This window comes from Miniopterus schreibersii (genome assembly GCF_964146895.1).
Source record: "Miniopterus schreibersii genome assembly, chromosome: 4".
In the NCBI taxonomy this organism is placed as follows: domain Eukaryota; kingdom Metazoa; phylum Chordata; class Mammalia; order Chiroptera; family Miniopteridae; genus Miniopterus; species Miniopterus schreibersii.
This window is the reverse complement of record NC_138105.1, coordinates 25,426,786-25,447,947: the sequence shown is the minus strand read 5'-3', so window position 1 is coordinate 25,447,947 and position 21,162 is coordinate 25,426,786. Positions and strand designations below refer to the sequence as shown.

At 35.5% G+C, this 21,162-nt stretch overlaps 1 protein-coding gene across 2 annotated transcripts in view; it reads right to left on the bottom strand.

Moving 5' to 3' along the window:
- The window catches only part of FNIP1 (folliculin interacting protein 1), a 124,053-nt gene that overhangs the window by 30,704 nt on the left and 72,187 nt on the right, over positions 1 to 21,162 (bottom strand). The window contains exons 7-11 of one of the 2 annotated variants that reach the window (XM_081134089.1): positions 18,951 to 19,034; positions 17,703 to 17,774; positions 15,002 to 15,137; positions 9,162 to 9,363; positions 5,264 to 5,349 (exon numbers count right to left, since the gene is read on the bottom strand). In XM_081134089.1, the coding sequence (XP_080990215.1) occupies positions 5,264 to 5,349; positions 9,162 to 9,363; positions 15,002 to 15,137; positions 17,703 to 17,774; positions 18,951 to 19,034 (580 nt within the window). The remainder of the gene's footprint in view (positions 1 to 5,263; positions 5,350 to 9,161; positions 9,364 to 15,001; positions 15,138 to 17,702; positions 17,775 to 18,950; positions 19,035 to 21,162) is intronic. The other variant, XM_081134090.1, reaches the window with a different exon arrangement.

The following is a 21,162-nucleotide window of genomic DNA, read 5'->3' as shown; positions in this document are numbered from 1 at the left end:
ATACACACTTAAAACAACAGTTTACCAGCATCATTGTTTCCTATGCTACGACTTTTTAGTAAAATTCTGAAGAATGATGAGGACACTACAGATGGCATGCTATACTTTGACACTCAACCTCTGAAAGCTTTCCTCGAATCAATACAAGAAAGGATTATTAAACAATTATGATAGTGCTCTTCTGGCTGTCTATTTCATTTATTTAAGCAACAGCTAGTCTTGTGACTTGCACTCTCTCCTGAAGGCTTCAAGGATACCTTTAAAATGTCAATTCTTTTCCTTTTACACTAGTATCTATTCAATGAAGTCCTATACTCTCACCAGACCAAGCAATTCCTACAAAGTTGGGGCTTAAGAAACTAACTGGTCCCTAGTTCTCTGATAACTCCACAAGTGCTAGGGCCCACCTCAGCATAATTCTCTAGCACTTAGAATCCCGAAAGGAAAAGAATTCTCATACCTGAACAACTTTCACTGAATTTTGACCCAATATGAACACTATATATTACAATGGTTAGAAGTGACAATAGGACATAAAATCATTGCTGAGAACTAAATCATGATAGATAGATAGATAGATAGATAGATAGATAGATAGATAGATAGATAGATAGATGATAGACAGACAGACAGATAGATAGACAGATAGATAATAGATGATGAAAGAAAGGAAAGAAAGGAAAGAAAGGGAGGGGGGAGGGAGGGAAAAGAATTAAGGGTATTTTACAGAGAAAAATATGACTAGAATATATAAACTAGGGACCTGTGAAAAAGCTTTTTAAAGCCAATTAAGCATGTTCAGATAGGATAGACAACTGACCACAAATGTTTAGCCTCTTTCAGTTCTGACACTCACATGAACACAACTTTAGGATTTGAAAACAAATAAATCACTACAACAAATAGAATTGGAGAGAAACCTTAGTGAAAATTAAAATCATAGATTTAGCCCTGACCAGTGGCTCAGTTGGTTGGAACATCATCCCACACACCAAAAAGGTTGCAGATTCAATTCCCAGTCAGGGCACATACCTAGGTTGGGGGTTCAATTTGGGTCAGGGTGTGTATGGACGCAACCAATCAATGTTGTTCCCTCTCTCTCTCTCTCTAAAAATCAATAAACATATCCTCGGGTGATGATTATAAAAAAAATTATAGATTTAATAAAATTCTAGAAGATAAAACATGAAGAATGTTGACTGAAGTAGAACGGTAGAGGAATATATAGGTTATAGGGTTCATACAGATGGGCATGTAAAAAGAGAAACTGATTTGCCCCACCAGAAAAAAAAAGATGCTCAGGACTCACAAATGCCGGGTAAAGTAGAGGACAGGAGTTATATTCAACTGTAAACTGGGAGACTAATTTAAGGTCCATAAATGGCTGGTGACCCCTAACTCCACCCCATTTTCCCCACAGAACGACTACAGATAGGACAGGAGATGTAGCAATTGCCCAGCCCAGAGAACTGATGACCCCGAAACCCTTCCTGATGTGAATATTTCACAGTACATAAACAGATATACAGCAAATCTTGTAGTGTTAAAATTTCATTAGCGGGGAAATGATTAGGGGGAGAATGTCTAAATATGCTCCTTCAGGCACTGTAAATAAAAAGTGAGCAACACTGCCCTAAAGCAAAGTTATCCAATCTATGCCTGACTTACACACAGAACTCCCAAACCTACATTTTGGTGCTTCACTCTCAACTATGAATGGGCAACCAAAATACTGCTATATAGGGAAAGCCTCCAAGGGGAGAGGGACACAAACAGAAAGACAAACAGAAAGCACTCACACACAAAATGATTCCAGAGGAAACATAAAATAATACATTCAGAAAAAGAAAAGAAAAAGAGACATAGAAGATCAACCAAGGAATATCAGAGTTTCTAACAAAAAAGAATTCAAAAGAGGAAACTGAGCAAAATAATCAAAGAATGTAGAATATTTACCAGAGCTAAAAAGATAGTACTATAACTAAACCAAGTGGCTACAAGACTGAGGGGAGGTATAAACTCATGCAGAAACTACATATGCTCCAAAATGGATAAATCAAGATATAGCTGCATTAAGTATACTGTTTAATAATATGGAGGTAACAAAAATAGTTAAGGGAATAGGGGAGGTTGGATAGGGTTCACTTATTTTTCATTATTAGACCTTTCAGCATGTATTTTTTTTGTTTCTTAACCATGTGAATATACTTTTTGATTAAAAGAAACACTGCATAAATGAATGAATGAACTGATCAATTCATATGCCATGAATTTCTCTAGGATATTAGTGTCTACTACAAATCTGTGTGTCATGGGCCAGGGCCAGATCACTAACATTAGTATAGGGTCTATGAGAACATTAGCCTTAGTGTTTTGGTGTTTAAGGATATGTACTATAACCTCAAAGTGTATCAGGTGCAAAGAAGGCAAAGAAATTAGTTATGAGTAGTGCTTCTCACTATATACAACTCGATCCTGTCATCAATGATCTAGAAGTAGTGGTGCTTTCTTCCCCATTAATGACTATGTCCTAACCTTGAATGGTAAGAAGGGCAAGTATTTCCAGTCATCTGACTCTTTATTTTTGCTGGTCTGTCCTTAGAGAATGAAATACTCCTTTAGTTGTAAGGGAACTGTGGACATGATTTAGTTTTCTTTGTTATGCATTAAGTCTAGGTAAAATTCCAAGGACCTCATTTTTGGGAAGAAGCTATTCTAACTAAAACACACTTCCTGCTTCTCTAGGTTTCAGAACTTCCCTATACATGTGAATCATTTCCTTCCTCTTCTCAACTACCCAAAATTCATTAATTTTCTGGTCTCAAATAATCACCTAGCTAAAAAATCGAATCATTAATTTTTAATAACCACTTAGTTTTATTTTTTTTTAATTTTTTTTACTATATCTCTATTGATTTCAGAGAGGAAGGGAGAGAGGGAGGGGGAGAAGGAGAGGGAGGGGGAGAGGAAGAGGGATTCCATACTGGGAATCGAGCCTGCAACCTGGGCATGTGCCTTGACCAGGAATCAAACCACGATCTCCTGGATCAGATGTCAATGCTCAACCGCTGAGCCACGCCCGGCCAGGCAGTACTTAGTTTTAAAATTAAGTATGGCCCGGCCGGGCGTGGCTCAGTGGTTAAGCGTCGACCTAGGATCCAGGCGATCAGGGTTGAATTCCCGGTCAGGGCACATGCCCCGGTTGTGGGCTGCAGCCAATCAATGACTCTCTCATCATTGATGTTTCTAGCTCTCTCTCTCCCTCTCTCTGAAATCAATAAAGATATATTTTAAAAAATAAAAATAAAAAAAAATAACATTAAATTAAGTATGATAGTGTCATTATTTGCAGTAATGTTCTACAGCCACATCAGTAACGATGTGAACACTGAATTAGTGAACACTGAGTCACTGTTCCTAGGAGAAATACAAGGTTTAGGCTCCTGAGAACCTCTGGTCACAACACTTTTGCCAACCCATCAATGCATAATCTTGTTCTATGTGGGTTTCTATATATAAACTGTTTAAGATTTAATATACTGTTGGTTCATTAACATTGAATTCACAGCCAACAGCACAATGACTCATGCCTGAATGAAGATTACCTAACACATATGTTTTTCTCTGTAAGGCACATCACAGCCTTCTTGCGCTTAGGAACATTGGTCAGCATTTCAGCACTATGCTTGAGGGCCACTTTTAATAGCAAAATCACTAAAAAAAAGCATGGCACTATACAGACGTCTAAAAGGACACTTGTTTAAAGAATGAAAGCTGAAATAAGAAGGCAGAGCATTGTCCTGTTCCACCTCCTCTGGGAATGGGTGTGTAAGGCCACTCAAGTTTTTCACTGCTTTGTGCATGTCCACAAATGATCGTACAAGTACTGTTAGTACATTTTGGGGTTATAAATCCTAGCAAGTACGTGAATTCACACATACAGAATCTGTAAATAATGAGTAGCAACTGTACATATTAAAGTGCTTCTACAGATAGCCTTCTTTAAAAAATCATGAGTTTATAAAGTATTTTTAAGATATTATAAGAATGCTTAACTGACTTAAATAGCCTTTCAGATTTCCACAGTAACTGAAATGAAATAATCACACTAATACAAAAGGAAAGACACACAACCATGATAAACATTTTCAATGATTTTATAACTCATACACATGTTGTAATTTCTAGGCAATCTTAAAATTCTAAGGCTAGGCCATTCCTATTACCTTATTACCAAAGCAACTTGCAAGTATTTAACTCAATTGTTTTAAATAAAAATACTGTTTATAACCAAGAGTAAGATCAGTATTCTACTAGGAATGAATCTTATGACAATATTTACTATTCTGGTAATCTCAGCTGGATTTATAATGATAGTGTTTCCTCAGAGCTCAACCAGGGACTCTTGGGCTTCTGCCACAAAGCTTGTGACTGCAGAAAAGAAACACTGTAATCCAATAATGTAAGTAATAGCTCCAAGTTCAAGAGAAAAGATTCATTATCTTGTAATACTGGAAAATTTAAAACTCAGAAATAATATTGCAGGATTCTTTTAGGCAAATAAGCAAAAAATCTATACTCTCTCTCCAGTCTAGAGGAGGAAAGACTGAGAGAATGAGAGGATGAAGTAGACCTGAAATGATTCTCTCAGAGGGAGACACATCCGTCATTTTGTGACTCCCAATGTAAGTTCGTATGCAATATGTTTGCGTGCCATAACGAGAACACAGTTAACAGCAGTTGTTGCAGCTTTCGGCACAAACTTTGTTGTGCAAGAAAATACTGGCAGAAGAAAAACTATTTGCTTTGCCATATCTAGAGAAAAGATCAAGCAACAGTTATTTGCAACATCAAGTTCATATTCGCTATAGCCATGTGTCCCTGTATTCCATGTATCTAAGAATGTCTGATTACTATCACCGGTTAAATCACACCAACTAGTCCCTACATCTAACAGCCAAGAGAGGACAAAGCACCTTTCTGCTGTAATAGGGATCTCTTCTAGTAGGGATCTTTGCTTGTCTAATAGTCCAATATTAAAAATCAAACTACTAATGGCTCCCTAATGTGCCTGAATCCCAAGCACATTTAATACTTAACAACATAGGAGCTAATAGCCTACTGAATTACACCCTTATTTGACTATGGGACAGAGAAATTTAAAGAATTAAATGTTGTCAGAAATAAGTGAAAGAATACAAATAAATCTTTTTGTGTACACTGCAAAACAACTTTATATTATGAAAAGGTGGAGAATATGTACCTGAATTCATTTAGGGCATCAACTATTCGATTATAAGCCAAACTCCTCTGACTGGCGTCAGCTGATCTCCGGCTCATTTTCATAGCCTTGAAAGTAATCAAATCGTTAATTCTTATACTGACTATGGGCAAAATATGAAAAAAAAAGTGAAAGACAAAGTCACATATTTCCACAACACTTTACTACGATCTTTATCTAGAAAGATATAAAGAAAATACACGTACTTACAGTGGCTTTCTTTTATGCACTGTCATTAATGACTATAACAAAATTAAAATTTTTCAAGTGTTAAATCTCTTATTGTAACTGTCAAACCACAGAATGTCAACACACAAAGAAACTGATGTTGACAGTGTCTGGGTTACAAAAAACTACTTTTTTTTCCTCAAACAGAACAAGGCTCAATGATAACTCAGTAACAATAGCTCATGGTTTCCTCTAATATTTCACAAATAATGGTTCTGCTAAGGAAATCTATTTTTTAATATCTGAAATATAAATATTCTACTGAAAGACATCTCAAGTTATTAGTAATATCTGCTTTCTTTAAAACATATTTGGGTAAGGTTGAAAAGCCTTGCTTTAAGTAGAAAAAAGGAGATCGGGATTAGTCTATGTATGGCACACAAAAAAAAGTTTGTAATTTTGTAGATTTTTAAAAGAGAATATAATTCTGTGTTACTTATGTAATTAAAAATTAATTTTTAAAATATTTTAAACATATATTTAAGAGAAGGTCAGACTACTTCAGGTCAGAAACCATGTTCAAGTACATCAAAAAGTTTCACAGGGTAAAAGTAAAACTTACTTTATGTTTTTACAAACTGTTGATAGGCTCCCAATTTATAGTAAATTTTTTTTAGCTAGAGTTGAGAAGTGTTCTTCCTTAATTTACCAGCAATAAAAATGTTTCATTAAATTATAGATCTGAAAAGGTAGCACAAACTTAAAAAAAAAAGAAAATACCCAAGGTGTCTGGAAACAAAATCCATAGCTTTTCATTTAAAAAAAAAAAAAGGTGATAGTTTGAAAACTGGCCCTAGAAAATAACTTTTTTGAATGGTTTAGTGTTTATTATAGTCTACCATTAATTAACAACTGTAGAACTTTTAAAAGTATTCATTCATTTAGCTTTATTTCTCAGCTTTAATAAAAAATGAGATGTTAAACTTGAACAAATATCCAGACAACTCTAAGTATGTACACTTTAGGTTACAGATGGTCAAAGCATTCAAATATTTGAAAAGTCACTTTTAGTGAGTTCTATAGTGCCTAAATATTTCATATTTTATACAAAGCTTGAAACACTTCTCCCAGTAACTCAAAAATGTCAGTTCAGTCACAGCTAAATGTTACGTGTATTGACTTTGGCAACAAACTACAAAAAGAGACAGCAGCGACTAAAGAAGATGTCACCAGCGCCTAACTTCTGAAAAAGTGAAAATGGCCTTCACTCATTTGTTCTGTAAAAAGAGAGCACTGCTAATGATCTTTTGACAGATTTAATGTGAATAACCAACATCATTGTCTTCTCTAGAGGAAGATGATTCTTAGTCACTACTAAGTTACTGAAATGCATCCTCTTCTTTCTAGACCATTCTAATTGGTCTTCCCATCTCTAGCCTCTTACTCTAGTCTCTTTTAAACATGCTGCCAAATTAATCTTCCAGAAGCATAATTTGGAGACAGCCTTAAAAACAAAGTCAAAACTTCTCTCAAGCATTCTAGATTCTTTGAGATCTGTACCCATTAACTCTTCTAGCCATCTCCTTTTTGCATACTGTCACAGTGGTTAAGAACTTTAGTTATACCCACTGATTCACTGGTTCAACTTCTGGTAATTTCTTCTGAAAAATAATCTGGAAAATTCACCAATATGTTAACTACACTATAGCTATAATTGTGAGAAAGTAGAAATGGCCTAATAAAAGAATTTTTACTTAAACTAAGGAAAGTGACTAAAATATATTTAAGAACAATTTATAATGATATGAGAAATGCATATGGTAATAATGATGAGTTTTTAAAAATAGGCATATAGCCCTGGCTGGTGTGGTTCGGCTGGGAGTCATCCCAGGCGCCGAGGGGTTGCAGATTCGATTTCTAGTCAGGGCACATGCTCAGGCTGTAGGCTCAATCTCTGGTAGGGGGTATGCAGAAGGCAGCCCATTGATGTGTTGTTCTCACATCAATGTTTCTCGCTCTCTCTCTCTAAAAATCAACAAAAATAGTTATATAATTAAAGCAACAGGGACTATAGGACAATCCTAATCTAGTAAAAATACAATATGCATAGAAAAGGTCTGGACAAGACTTCCAGCAAAATATTAATGAATTATCTTCGGGTGGCAAGGATATCAATTTCTCTTGCTATTCTGCTATATGCAATTTTCAAAGTTTTATGTTTAAAAAACCCTACACATCCTTTAAGATGCAGTCCAAATGAAACAGTATCCCAATAGGAAGTCACTTTTCTTTCCTATGAACTCCTAAAAAAAGTTTGGCTTGTTCTCCCTTTTTAGTTATCCTTATGTTCTATCTTGTGTTTTCAATTTTCTTACTTTATGTAAAGTTATTATATACACTATCAGTAGAAATTGATCACTCGTACCTTCTTAAATCACTTTCTTCACTTGGAGCCCCCATAAAAAACACACTCTCATTTTTCCTCCTACTTGAACAGCCAACCCGCAGTCTCCTCTCCTCAGATTTTAACTGCTGAAATGCTCCACGAATCAGGCCTAGGATCTCTGCTCCTCTCTTCCTCCCTCAATCAGTTTCATGGCTTTAAATAACATCTATACACTGGTGATTGTTCAGCCTGGACCTTTTCTCTAAACTCTAGACTTATCAAAACAACTTGGATGTCCAGGAGGCACCTTAAACAAACTCCTGATCTTCACCTACCAAATCTGCTCCATCTCTAGTTTCCCTATTTTTGTACTGCCAAGTCCATCCTTCTTACTGCTGAAATGAAAATTCTTGAGTCAACCTCTATTGTTCTTACACCCAAATCCAGCCCATCAGCTAATCTCATTAGCTCTATTTTCAAAATATGCCCAGAATCCAACCACTTCTCACCAATTCCACCACTAAATTGGTTTGAGTATCCATTATCTCTCACCCAGATTATGCCAACAGCCTCCTAAATGGTCCTACAGCATCTACCTATGCTCCTAGAAATCTATTCCCCAACAGCATTAAGAATGATCCGCATAAATAATGTCATTTCTCCACTCAAAAACCTCCAATGGCCTCCCATCTTCCTTATGGAGTAAATGCCATGCTCTGACAATGGAATCCTGTAAGGCCCTACATTATCTTGTCTTACTTCTAACCCTGGCACTTTGGCCTCCTTCCTGTTGCTCAAGCATCAGGCTTAGTCCTGACACAGGACCTCTGCATCTGCCTGTAACATTCTCCTCTCAGATAGTTGTAGCTCACTTCCTTCATTTTTCTGGACCACACATCATTTCATCAGAAGCCCTCCACACTAGCCTATAAAAATTAAATCCTTCTGTCCATCACACTTTAAAAATCTGTTCTACTTTTCTCCACAGCATTTATTCCCATTTAATAGCTTATGTACTCATTTGTTTATTTGCTGTCCCATGAGGTCAGGAGTGTTACGTTTTCCACATCTTATCTTTAGTTTCTAAAATAGTGCCTGCCACATTATGGGCCCTCAAATATTTATTTATTGAATGAATGGATGAATGGCCTTAGATCTTTTATTAGGAAGTAAGCTCCTTAAAGAGCTGAGGTTTATTTTGTACCTCCCAGAGCACTTTGCAGGTTAATCTTTGTGTTATATAAATGAACACAATACTTAAACAGGAGAATAAGATTCAAAGAAAAATAAGGGATATAAACAGGCCAATAACATAACCATGCTTACCTGTTCTATTGCACTCTTTAATTTGTTCATGTGGCTTTCAAAGAGAGGAAAATGCGAAAAAAAGAATTCATTAAATTTGTTATTTTCATCTTCATCTTTGGATAATGAAAAGATTACCCCAATTGCAATCTTCTTTTTTCTCACAATTCCTGGGGTAGGACCACAGCTTTCATCTGACAGATTAAAGCTTTCTTCTACAGACCTTAAAAAAAAATTTTTTTATTTAAAAAAAATAAAAATAATTAAATTTGCAATTCAATCTCTTTCCTAATTAAATGTAGGCAAGCTAAAGGTTTACCACTGTATGATCAAGTAAATCTAAAAATTCATATGATTTGCAAATCTCTTTCAGGAATCTATTGGCTAGTCCCTTCATGGTCAATTTCTTTATAAAAAATTTTAAGAGAATCAGATTTGGAACACTTGGGTTCAATTAAAAGTCACTAAAACAAAGATAATCACAATTCATAACCAACCTAAATAAGCCTGAATTTTAAGGTTTACTTAACATAGATCAAAAAGAAAAAAAGCCTTTCAAGAATGAATTAACTTGCCAAAATAGAAAGAGGAAAAACTGAAATATAAAAATATCAAGTACATAGATCAAAGTCCTAACAGAAGAGTTAAAACTATAAAATTCTTAGAGGAAAACAGAGGGTCAAAAGCTTTAAGACAGACTTGTCAATGATTTCTTGGATATGACACCAAAAGCACAGGCAACAAAACAAAAAAAAGAGAAGTTGAACTACATAAAAATCAAAAAACATTGTACATCAAAGGACACTATCTGCCCTAGCCAGTGTGGCTAAGTTGGTGAGTGTGATCCCATGCACCAAAAGGTTGATTTCCTGTCAGGGCACATGTCCTGGTTTCAGGCTCCATCACCAGTAAGCAGTATGTAGGAGGCAGCTGATCTATTGTTTCTCACGTAAAAGTTTCTCTCTCTCCCTCTCTTTCCCTCTCTCTATAAAATCAAATTTTTAAATATTTAAAAAACAAAAAAGAAACCACCATCAGCCCTAGCTGGTTTGGCTCAGTGGATAAAGCATCAGCCTGTAGACTGCAGGGTTCTGGGTTCAATTCCGGTGAAGGGCACGTACCTCGGTTGTAGGCTCCATCCCTGGCCCCAGTCAGGGTGTGTGTGGGAGGCAACCAATCAATGTGTCTCTCTCACATAGATGTTTCTCCCCCCCGCCACTATCTCTGAAAAGCAATGGACAAATATCCTCAGGTGAGGATTTAAAAAATTAAAAAAAAAAAACACTATTGAAAGAATGAAAGGCAGCTCATGGAATAGAACACATTTGCAAGGTATTTGTCTGATAAGAGGTTGATATCCAGAATATATAAACAACACCTACAATTCAACAACAACAAAAAGACAAATAACCTGATTTTAAAATGGGCAAAACACCTGAATAGACACTTCTTCAAAGAAGAATACATATGGCCAAAAAGCACATGAAAACACGCTCAACACCACTAACCATTACAGAAACTCAAATGAGATGCCACTTCACACCTATTAGGATGGCTATGATCAAAAAGACAGAAAATAACAATTGGCAATGATGTGGAGAAATTAAAACTCTTGTGCATTTCTGGTGGAAATGCAAAATGGTGTAGCCAGTGCAGAAAATAGTATTGTGATTCCTAAAAAACTTAAACACAGAATTACTATATAAGCCAGCAATTCCATTTTTGGGTATAGACTCAAAAGTAAAGCAAGGACTCGAACTGGTATTTTTACACCCATGTTGATAGTAGCTTTATTCACAATAGCCAAAATGTGATAACAACCCAAATGTCCATCAACAGATGAATATAAACAAAAATGCATACAAGAGACTATTATTCAGCCATAAAACAATGAAATTTTAATGTGTGCGACATCCTGAATGAACCTTGACGACATACCAAGTTAAATAAGCCACACATAAAAGGAAAAATATTATATGACTCCAATATATGAGGTATCTGTAGTAGTCAAATTCACAGAAACAAAAAATAGAATGGTGATTGCCAGGGGCTAAGAGGAGGGAGGAATGGGGGGTAATTACTGTTTAATGGGTACAGAGTTCAGTTTGGAGAGATACGCTCAAGACAAGAATAGTTGCAAAACAATGTGGAGGTACTTAATGCCACTGAACTATATACCTAATAATGGTCAAAATGGTAAATGTTATGTTATGCCTACTTTTATCACAATAAAAAACAATGGAATATATTTAAACACAATACAAAAGATCAATGGAACCAAGAGCTGGCTCTTTGAAAACATAAACAAAAACAAGATTGATGAACCTTTAGCCAAGACTCATCAAGAAACAAAGAGAGCCTGGCCGGGCGTGGCTCAGCGGTTGAGCGTCGACCTAGGATCCAGGCAATTGGGGTTCCATTCCCGGTCAGGGCACATGCCTGGGTTGAGGGCTCGATCCCCAGTCGGGGGCATGCAGGAGGCAGCCAATCAATAACTCTCTCATCATTGATGTTTCTATCTCTCTCTCTCCCTCTCCTTTCCTCTCTCTGAAATCAATAAAGATATTAAAAAAGAAACAAACAAAAGAGAAAGGACCCATATATATAAAATCAGAAATGAAAGAGGCAAAGTAAGAACTGACATCACATAAACACAAAGGATTGTAAGAAAATACTATGAACAACTATTTGCCAACAAACTGGAAAACCTGGGTGAAACAGACAAATTCCTAGAAGCATACAATCTTCAAAAACTCAATCAGGAAGAACGAGAAAACCTGAATAGACCAATAACAAGTAAAGAAACTGAAGCAGTAATCAAAGAAATTCCCAGCAAACAAAAGTCCTGGACTGGATGGCTTCACAGGGGAGTTTTACCAAACATTCAAAGAAAAACTAACATCTATCCTCCTCAAACTATTCCAAAAAATATCCAAGAGGAAGGAAAACTTTCCAGCTCTCTTTACAAGGCCAGCATTATCCTAATTACAAAACCAGAAAGAGATACTACAAAGAAAGAAAATTACAGGCCAATACCCCTGATGAAGATGCTAAAATCCTCAACAAAATATAACCAAATTGGATGCAGCAATACATTAAAAGGATCATACACCATGACCAAGTGGGATTAATTCCAGGGATGCAAGGCTGGTACAATATTTGCAAATCAATAAATGTGATAGATAACATAAACAAAATTAAAAATAAAAATCACATGATCATATCAATAGATGCAGAGAAAGCATTTGAATAAATCCAACACCCTTTTTTTAAAATAAAAAATATGTCTTTATTGATTTCAGAGAAAGACAGGGAGAGGGAGAGAGAGAGAAACATCAATGATGAGTCATTGATTGGCTGCCTCCTGCATGCCCCCTGCTGAGGATCGAGCCCGAAACCCAGGCATGTGCCCTGACCAGGACTCAAACCACAATCTCCTGGATTATAGGTCGATGTCCAACTACTGAGCCACGCAGGCCAAGCCCAATACCCATTTTCGATAAAAACTCTCAGCAAAGTAGGAATAGAGGGATAAAACCTCAACATAATAAAGGCCATATATGAAAAACCTACAGCCAACATCATATTAAATGGGCAAAAACTATAAGTTTCCCCTAAGAACAGGTAAAAGACAGGGGTGTCCACTTTCACCACTCTTATTCACAGTACTTGAAATCCTGGCCACAGCGATCAGACAAAGAAGAAAAAGTTAAAGGCATCTAAATTGGAAAGGAGGAAGTAAAACTGTCATTATTCACAGATGACATGATATTGTATATAGAAAACCCTAAAGAACCCATCAAAAAATTACTAGATTTAATAAATGAATTTGGGAAAGTAGTAGGATACAAAATTAACATACAGAAATCGATGGCATTTTTATACACCAATAATGAATTCTCATAAAGAGAAACTAAAAAAACAACCCCATTTACCATTGCAACAAAAAAAACAAGATATCTAGGAATAAACTTAACCAAGGAGGTAAAAGATTTGTACTCAGAAAACTATAGGACACTGAAAAAACAAATAGAGGAAGATGCAAACAAGTGAAAGCATATACCACGTTCATGGACTAGAAGAATTAACATCATTAAAACGTCCAAAGTACCTAAAGCAATCTACAGATTCAAAACAATCCCTATTAAAATACCAATGACGTATTTCACAAATCTCACAGATCTAGAACAAATACTCCAAAAATTTATATGGAACCAAAAAAGACCCTGAATAGCTGCAGCAATCTTGAGACAGAAGAACAAAGTTGGAGGAATCCCAATATCAGATATAAAGTTAATACTACAAAGCCACTGCAATCAAAACAATCTGGTACTGGCACAAGAGCAGGCACATATAACAATGGAACAGAACAGAGAACCCAGAAATCGACCCAAGCCTTTACACTCAATTAACATTTGACAAAGGAGGCAAAAGCACACACTGGAGTAAAGACACTCTCTTCAATAAATGGTGTTGAAAAAATTGGACAGGTACATGCAAAAAAATGAAACTAGAAGACCAACTTACACAAGAATAAACTCAAAATGAATATAAGACTTAAATGTAAGTTGTGAAACCATAAAAATCCTAGAAGAAACCATAGGCAGCAAACTCTCAGACATCTCTCATTGCAATGTTTGTCAATACATCTTCTAGGGCAAGGGAAACAATGGAGAAAATAAACAAATGGAACTATATCAAAATAAAAAGCTTCTGCACAGCAAGAGAAACCATTAACAAAATGAAACGGGAATCCATTATATGGGAGAACATATTCGTCAATAATACATCTTATAAGCTATTAATTTCCAAAATATATAAAGAACTCCTACAATTCAACAAAAGGAATACAAACAATTCAATTAAAAAATGGGCAAAGGACCTGAACAGACACTTCTCCAAAGAGAACACAGAGATGGCCACAAGGCATAAGAAAAAATGCTCAACGTCACTAATCAGAGAAATGCAAATTAAAACTACAATGAGGTACCCCCTCACACCTGCCAGAATGTCTACCACCAATAAATCAACAAACAACAAATGCTGGCAAGGATGTGGAGGAAAAGGAACCCTTGCACACTGCTGGTGAGAATGCAGACTGGTGCGGCTACAACAGTGTGGAGTTTCCTCAAAAAATTAAAAATAAAACTGCCATTTGATCCAGTGATCCCACTTCTAGGAATATATCCTAAGTATCCCAAAACACCAATCAGAAAAAATATATGCACTCCTATGCTCACAGCAGCAGAATTTACAATAGCTAAGATCTGGAAATAGCCCAAGTGCCCATCAGTAGATGAGTGGATAAAAAAGCTGTGGGACATTTACACCATAGAATACTATGCAGCTGTAAAAAAGAAGGATCTCTTACCCTTTGAGACAGCAATGGAGGGACTTGGAGAGTATTATGCTAAGCGAAATAAACCAGGCAGAGAATGACAATATCACCTATTTGATTTCACTTAAATGGGGAATCTAATGAACAAAATAAAACTGATGAACAAAATAGAACCAGAGACATGGAAGCATGGAACAGACTGATGAATCTCAGAGGAAAAGGGGGAAGTGGGACAGAAAGAGATTAACCAAAGAACTTATGCATATACTCACTGCTCATGGACATAGACAATAGTGTGATGAAGGCCTAGGGTGGGGCCGGAGGCAGGTGGAGGGGGGCAATGAGGGAGAAAAGGGGGAAACATCTGTAATACTCTCAATAATAAAGATAATTAAAAAAAAAAAGTTTTAAGTTCTAAACTTAAAATACATAAAATGTAAGTCCAGCCTCTAAAAAAACCATACAAAATTGTGTTTAAGGAGCTATTCAAGCTTGTTTATGTAAATTGCAAGTTCCAACTTACCATCTAGGAAATACCCCATTCTCCAAACTTGTTGTTTGGCTGCGTCGCCAACGTCTCTGGTAGCTGCTGGCACAACTTCGGGTAAGTGACGAATTCGGGGAGGGAAATGGTGTAATAAGCAAGCTGCTGAGAGATGCTGTCAAGTCAGAATAAGAACATATATAATGTATAAGTCAATTATAACTAAAGAAAAGGACAAATTTCTTTTTAACAAATTTAAGAGTGGTGACTCAAATTTTCCATTTTACTTCATGAACCTCTAAAATTTCCATTTAATAACATCATTGCTGGAGCAATGTCCCAGAGGAGAAAAATCATATATTAACAATGGTGTGTTGGCAGGAGACTCAGACAATCCCCCTTAACATCCTTACCCCCAGCCCCACCAAGGAAGAAAATGCTACTTTGAAACAAAGCATTATCTCTTTGGCCATGAGACTGTCCCCTAGCTTAGCTGAGCCCTTAGTCCTTAAATTAAAGGAAATATGATGTGATTCCATTTTAATGCAGGAGTTGGATGTTAAGAATAAAAGCTGTATTTGAAAAAAAAGATGTCACTTAAAAGTACTCGTGGATCACTTGTGCATAGGTAGTCAAGCTTGTGAATGCTTGGCCATTTTTAATAAGAGTCTTGACTATACCTACACCAAGCTCCAAAAAAAGGGTAAATCCTATAAACTGCTCTCTGGAGCATTCTAATGGTTAACAGACACATTCCAATAGAGTCCACTTTGATTATAATTTCTGTAATCCCATAACTGTGGGGATTAGTCTCTTCCTAAAACCCTTCTATGCAATCCAAAAGCTGTTTTTTGCCTGGGGTATAAAAAGCTACAGCTCTTTCTTTTTCCTTGAGCTAGGCATGTTCTCCTTCCTCCCACTGGATCTATAGAGAAGACATTCAAAGCCTGCTTTTGTTTGGCAATATTTTTAGATTCTCATCTTCATGATTATAACCACATACTGAAAATTTATAAAGTAATCAAAAACAGGGAGGTATTATTATCACCTATGAAAAGGTACATGCCACATGATATATCATGTTTGACACCAGGACTGAGAGACTGACAGTACAAAGATTTGTTCATCTGAATTCTTTCTGATAAGTTCAGTGATAAAGGGGAGAGTTTTAATAACCATGCAAACATCTGAACCACCAATGAATTCTTTCTAAATTCCATTCTTGAAAAGATCACATTTTATCAATGAGTACTGTAAAACTTTGTAGACTAAGACTGGGTATGTATAACAAATTCTAGGTATGACTTTAGTGAAAAATCAAATGCTACTCTAAATTTGGAGAAGCTATGCTTTACTAAACTCAGAAATTAAAATAACCCTATTAGAAAATACAGAAAATACACAATTAACTTAAATGGCACATGTGAATTTAATGGCTTGAAGAAGCCTTACTGATCAATGTAGCCAGGCACTTCAATTTATAGCTGAAGAAAATGAAGTATAAAGACATGAATTTATCACCTCCAAAATGTTGGATAAAATAATGTGAATTAAATTCCAGACACAAGAGAAAACTAATTCTCTACATTATATAGAAGCAAAGGTATTAAGAGAAATATAGTCCAGATTAGTTCCAAAGAACAAAAATAACAAACTCAATTAGAAATGGTGAGATTGTTTGAAAGATGCAGACTTTTAATATTAGACTAGTGGTTCTGAACTCTAGCTGCCCATCAGAATTAGGTGTTGAAGTTTTTCATGTTGTTTTGTTTCTCAAGTATGGATGCCTAAGACTTTCTCTAGGCTAAATTGGAGTCTTCAGGAGTAGTGTTCAGGCATCTGCAAAATTTTTTCGAAATTTATTATTCCAATGCAAACTAGGGATTACAATATATGGTAAGTTTGGACTTCCCATCTATACTCAAAATTGAATTGTAATCAATTTTGATAGCAGAGCCATATAATGTGACCACACACATGGATAACTACAGTGAATAAAGTTTCTCATGCCTAACAATAACTCAAGCCTAAGATTACTCCTTCTTTCACTTATGCTGATCTCTAAGTCCTGACAGACACTTTTGCTTTTAAATGGAATGTCCTTCTTCCATGCCTTTGCCTGGATAATGCCTATTTATTTTTCAAGACACAACTCAAGTATTATCCCTCTGTCCCTTGCCCAGGCTGTTAGATTCCCTTTCTCTGGGTCTAGAACCACACAATTAACAATGACAGATGATTTTCCTGAGTGGGGGGGTAGAATCTGGGCATTTATTTATTTTTTATTCCCAGCTTGTTTCAACAAAAGTTTGTCAGAGAAATTTTGGGAGAGTCCATATTTGAAGAAAGAAAAAAAAAAGTTCAAAATGCTTAAGTCTTACTGGGCAAGGGACAATCTGACAATTTAAACTCTAGTTAGGGAGCAAGCGGATATAAACAAATGTGTTTTTTCTACTACCTAAGCAGTCTCTTGAGCAATATTTTTTTTTTTGTACTGGCTAAGCCTAAGCCACTGTGCATTCATCCAGGCCATGCTCCACCAGGCACATGTAATAGTATATATGAAATATTTTAAATTTAAAATATTTCTCTCCGCTGTTTCTATAATTCTCTTGTAATATCAATACTAACAAGCCGTATACATAAAACTGAAGGATAAAGGCAAAGATAACAAAGAAAATCAATGTCAGCTAACAGTTATCTCATAAAAAACTGGATTAATACATGAACCTGGCATTACCAGAGCGTGCTATGCCACTGTCTCTGTCCTCATTCAGCTCTCTTCCAGGCATGTCCATTGGGTTGCTGTGAACTGTGAATCAAGACAAAACTGTCAGTTATAAAATATATTGCTATTCAGGCTGACGTTGTTCCTTTTAAACAGCAAACTCAATCATGCTCATCTCATTGCATTCCTTTATTTTTTCAATAGCATGGCACAAACCCAACACCAAGAGCTATTACTCAGTTGAACAAGCTTTGAGATCTAATGATTTGACATATAATATGAAAATAATCTATAATATGTAAAGCAGGGTGACTAAAATTTTAAAGTATTTTAAAGGCATATTCAATGACATAGCAAAATATTCACAATATACTATTAAATTTTTAAAAAGGAAGCTACTGAACAGTAAGAATGATGACTGCTGGGACTGATGAGCATATGCTAGTTCACTGTGTTATTCTGCCTGTAACAATGTATGTTTAAAAATTCTACATAATAAAAATTTTAAAAACACGATTTGAATAGTATGATCCCAATTTTGTTTTTTTAAAAATAAGGAGGTTACTTCTGGCTACCAGATGGTGAACATATATTTTTTGCCTATTTTTCATATTTCCCCACTTTTCTATAATAAATATGTATTGTTCATATCTCATATTTTTAAGGAAAATAAATATCAAAATAAGAAATTGAATATAACTTCCTGAATACTGAAATATGAATATATTCTACAATAATATAAACAAATACACTCGTATATGCCTTTTACAGAGTAATTATAATGGTGCTTGTTCACCTAAATCTTAGCTCCAAGAGAAATCATTCTTATGAAACAGTATAGATCAGAAATTTTACAATAATAAAAAGACAGGATATTTTCTGCAATTAGTGAACTATGTATGGTACAAAAGCTACTCAGCCATGGAAACAAGATAGTGTCACATTAAAAATTCCAACTGGATTATAATACTTACACTAGAATTTGGTTTGGAATTCTAAAGTTAAAATCATTATTACATATGAGGTAAGAAATGACAAACACTGAAATTTCATGAAAATGTTAATTCCACTGATAACGTTTCTGGAAACTTCAAGAACATATTCAGTAGAACTAAATTAAGTTCTTGTACTTCCTAAGCAATGTTTTCTTAACCAAACCCTCCCCAACTACATTTATTTACTCTCTTGTTTCCACAGCTTAACTACAATTCTAGCCACTGGGGCACACCAACTAGTCTACCCACAGAGCACATCGCAAACCTGCAAAGAAAGAGGCGCTCCTGATCAGGCGGAGCGGACCCTGTTCAGAGAATGCCCGCCTGGGGCTGCAGAACTGTGAAAGACCTACATGGCAAAAACGTAAAATACATGTGAAAGAGAGCTGTTAGAGAAGCTGCAGTGCATCAGGAATAAAAGGTGAGCTTAAAGCAACACAAAAGCAGACCAACAGATATGAACGGAAACTTTTAAACTAAGTAAAAATAATTCTAGCTGGGTTCCCTTTTTTTGAAACAGCATAGTAAACATAATTTCATGCCTATTTACTAATAAATTTGTATATAATAATAAAAATCAACTTGTACTACACAAGGTAAAAAATCTTTTAAATGTTCAATCCTTTCTAATATAAAACAATCTTTTTAAAAATTTATTGGGGTGACATTGGTTAATAAGATCATACAGGTTTCACGTGTACATTTCTTCGATACATGATCCGTATATTACACTGTGTGTCCATTGCCCAATCTTTTTAAAGAGTCAAAAAAGCGCAGTAATGTTATCTATATAATTTGACATTAGCCAAATAAATTTACGTTTTGAAAAGTCTGTTTTAAAATGACTGTATTCTCCTCCAATGGCAGTAAGGAGAAAAGCACCTAAATGCTTGGCTGAGAAAAGAGAACACAACATACAACAAAGAACAAATAAAGGAAAAGAATCTATTTACAAATAAGTATAAAAATAATTTTTTGTAACCTAGTGATAAATTACAACATAATGGAAGAAATCAAACTTCTAAGGAAGCAGGCCACCAATGCTGCCTGTCAGGGCCAGACTCCTGACTATTCAAGGAAAGTAGGTACTACAGACCTGACCAAGAGAAAGTAACAGTCTCAAAGACCCAAAAAGGGTAACATTACAGCGTGCAAGCAAGCAGCTGGGTTACCTGTGACTCTTAATCAAGATGGCCTAAATAGCCACCCAGGAAGTTTACGTAGGATAGAACAGGATTTTCTGTCTAAAAAAGTGACGAATGTATTTTTCAAATTGCTAATAGATATTTTTCCATAACAAGAATTTTTACAATTATAGTACATATGTAACAATTCTCCCATGTTCCATTGCTAGGCTCTTTCTTCAGTTCTCCCTTCAAAACTTATCTGCTCTCTTTGAACTCCTCCCCTCCCCGTCTATTCCTTAGTCTTAGCATATGACTTTGTCTCTTACAGTCATATGCAGATTAATATGTATGTGGGCACACACAGAATTCACCAGATGAGAACTCACCTTTTCCTATCAACCTATCTCCAAACTTAATCAAATTCTCACCTATCCTTGCCTCATTCCTGCTTGAGCAGTAATAACAGGTAACATTATTCAAGCCTTACTATGTGCTAGGGACTTATTTAGTGAAAAATCCTGAGAGGTCCCTCCCTACCTCCTTTCTAAAACTAATTTTTCTAAATCAGCCAGGACCTTCAAAAATCCTACTTGGCCAAGTACCACCTCTTTCTCTAACCGTATCCTCCTTATAACCTCCTTTTCCATCAACATTTAAATAGAGTCAAAACTCTTCTACCTTCTTACCTTATATCTAATCCTATAATTCCATAGTTCTTAAAATGTGGTCCAAAGACCCCTGGAAAGTCCCTGCAACACTTTCAGGGGGTCAGTGAGGTCCTTCTCATTCCAACTACATATCTGTATGAACTGGGTTTTCTTAATACACTTCAACCAACACAACATATCACAAGAGACTGAATGCAGAAGCAGATGTGAGAATCTAGCTATCTTCTAGTAGGTCATTTAGAAGATTTACAAAAATGTAAAACAATGCCACTCTTCTAACTAAATTATTTTTGTCTTGGAAAATAATTATTTAAAAATATGTTATTTACATTAACATGAAAGGAGTTATTAGTGTTATTTTTTAATGAATTACTAAGTAAATATTTTGAAATTTTCAGTTTCAATTTCTAATACAATATATATCAATAAATGTAACCAATAAAAATAAAAGTTCTCTACAGTCCTCAATAATTTCTAAGTGTTTAAAGGGATCCTAAGACCCAAAAGTTTGAGAACCACTGCTTATATCTTGGAAAAAAGACTAACTTCTGAGTTTCTACTCAAATCTGAAACTGTTGACATAGGCCACCATAAGCCTTCCCGTTGTTTAATGCAATCCATACTATCTTATATTACCTTACAGAGTATATGATGCTGACATTACTTTGAACTCCTCCTGCCT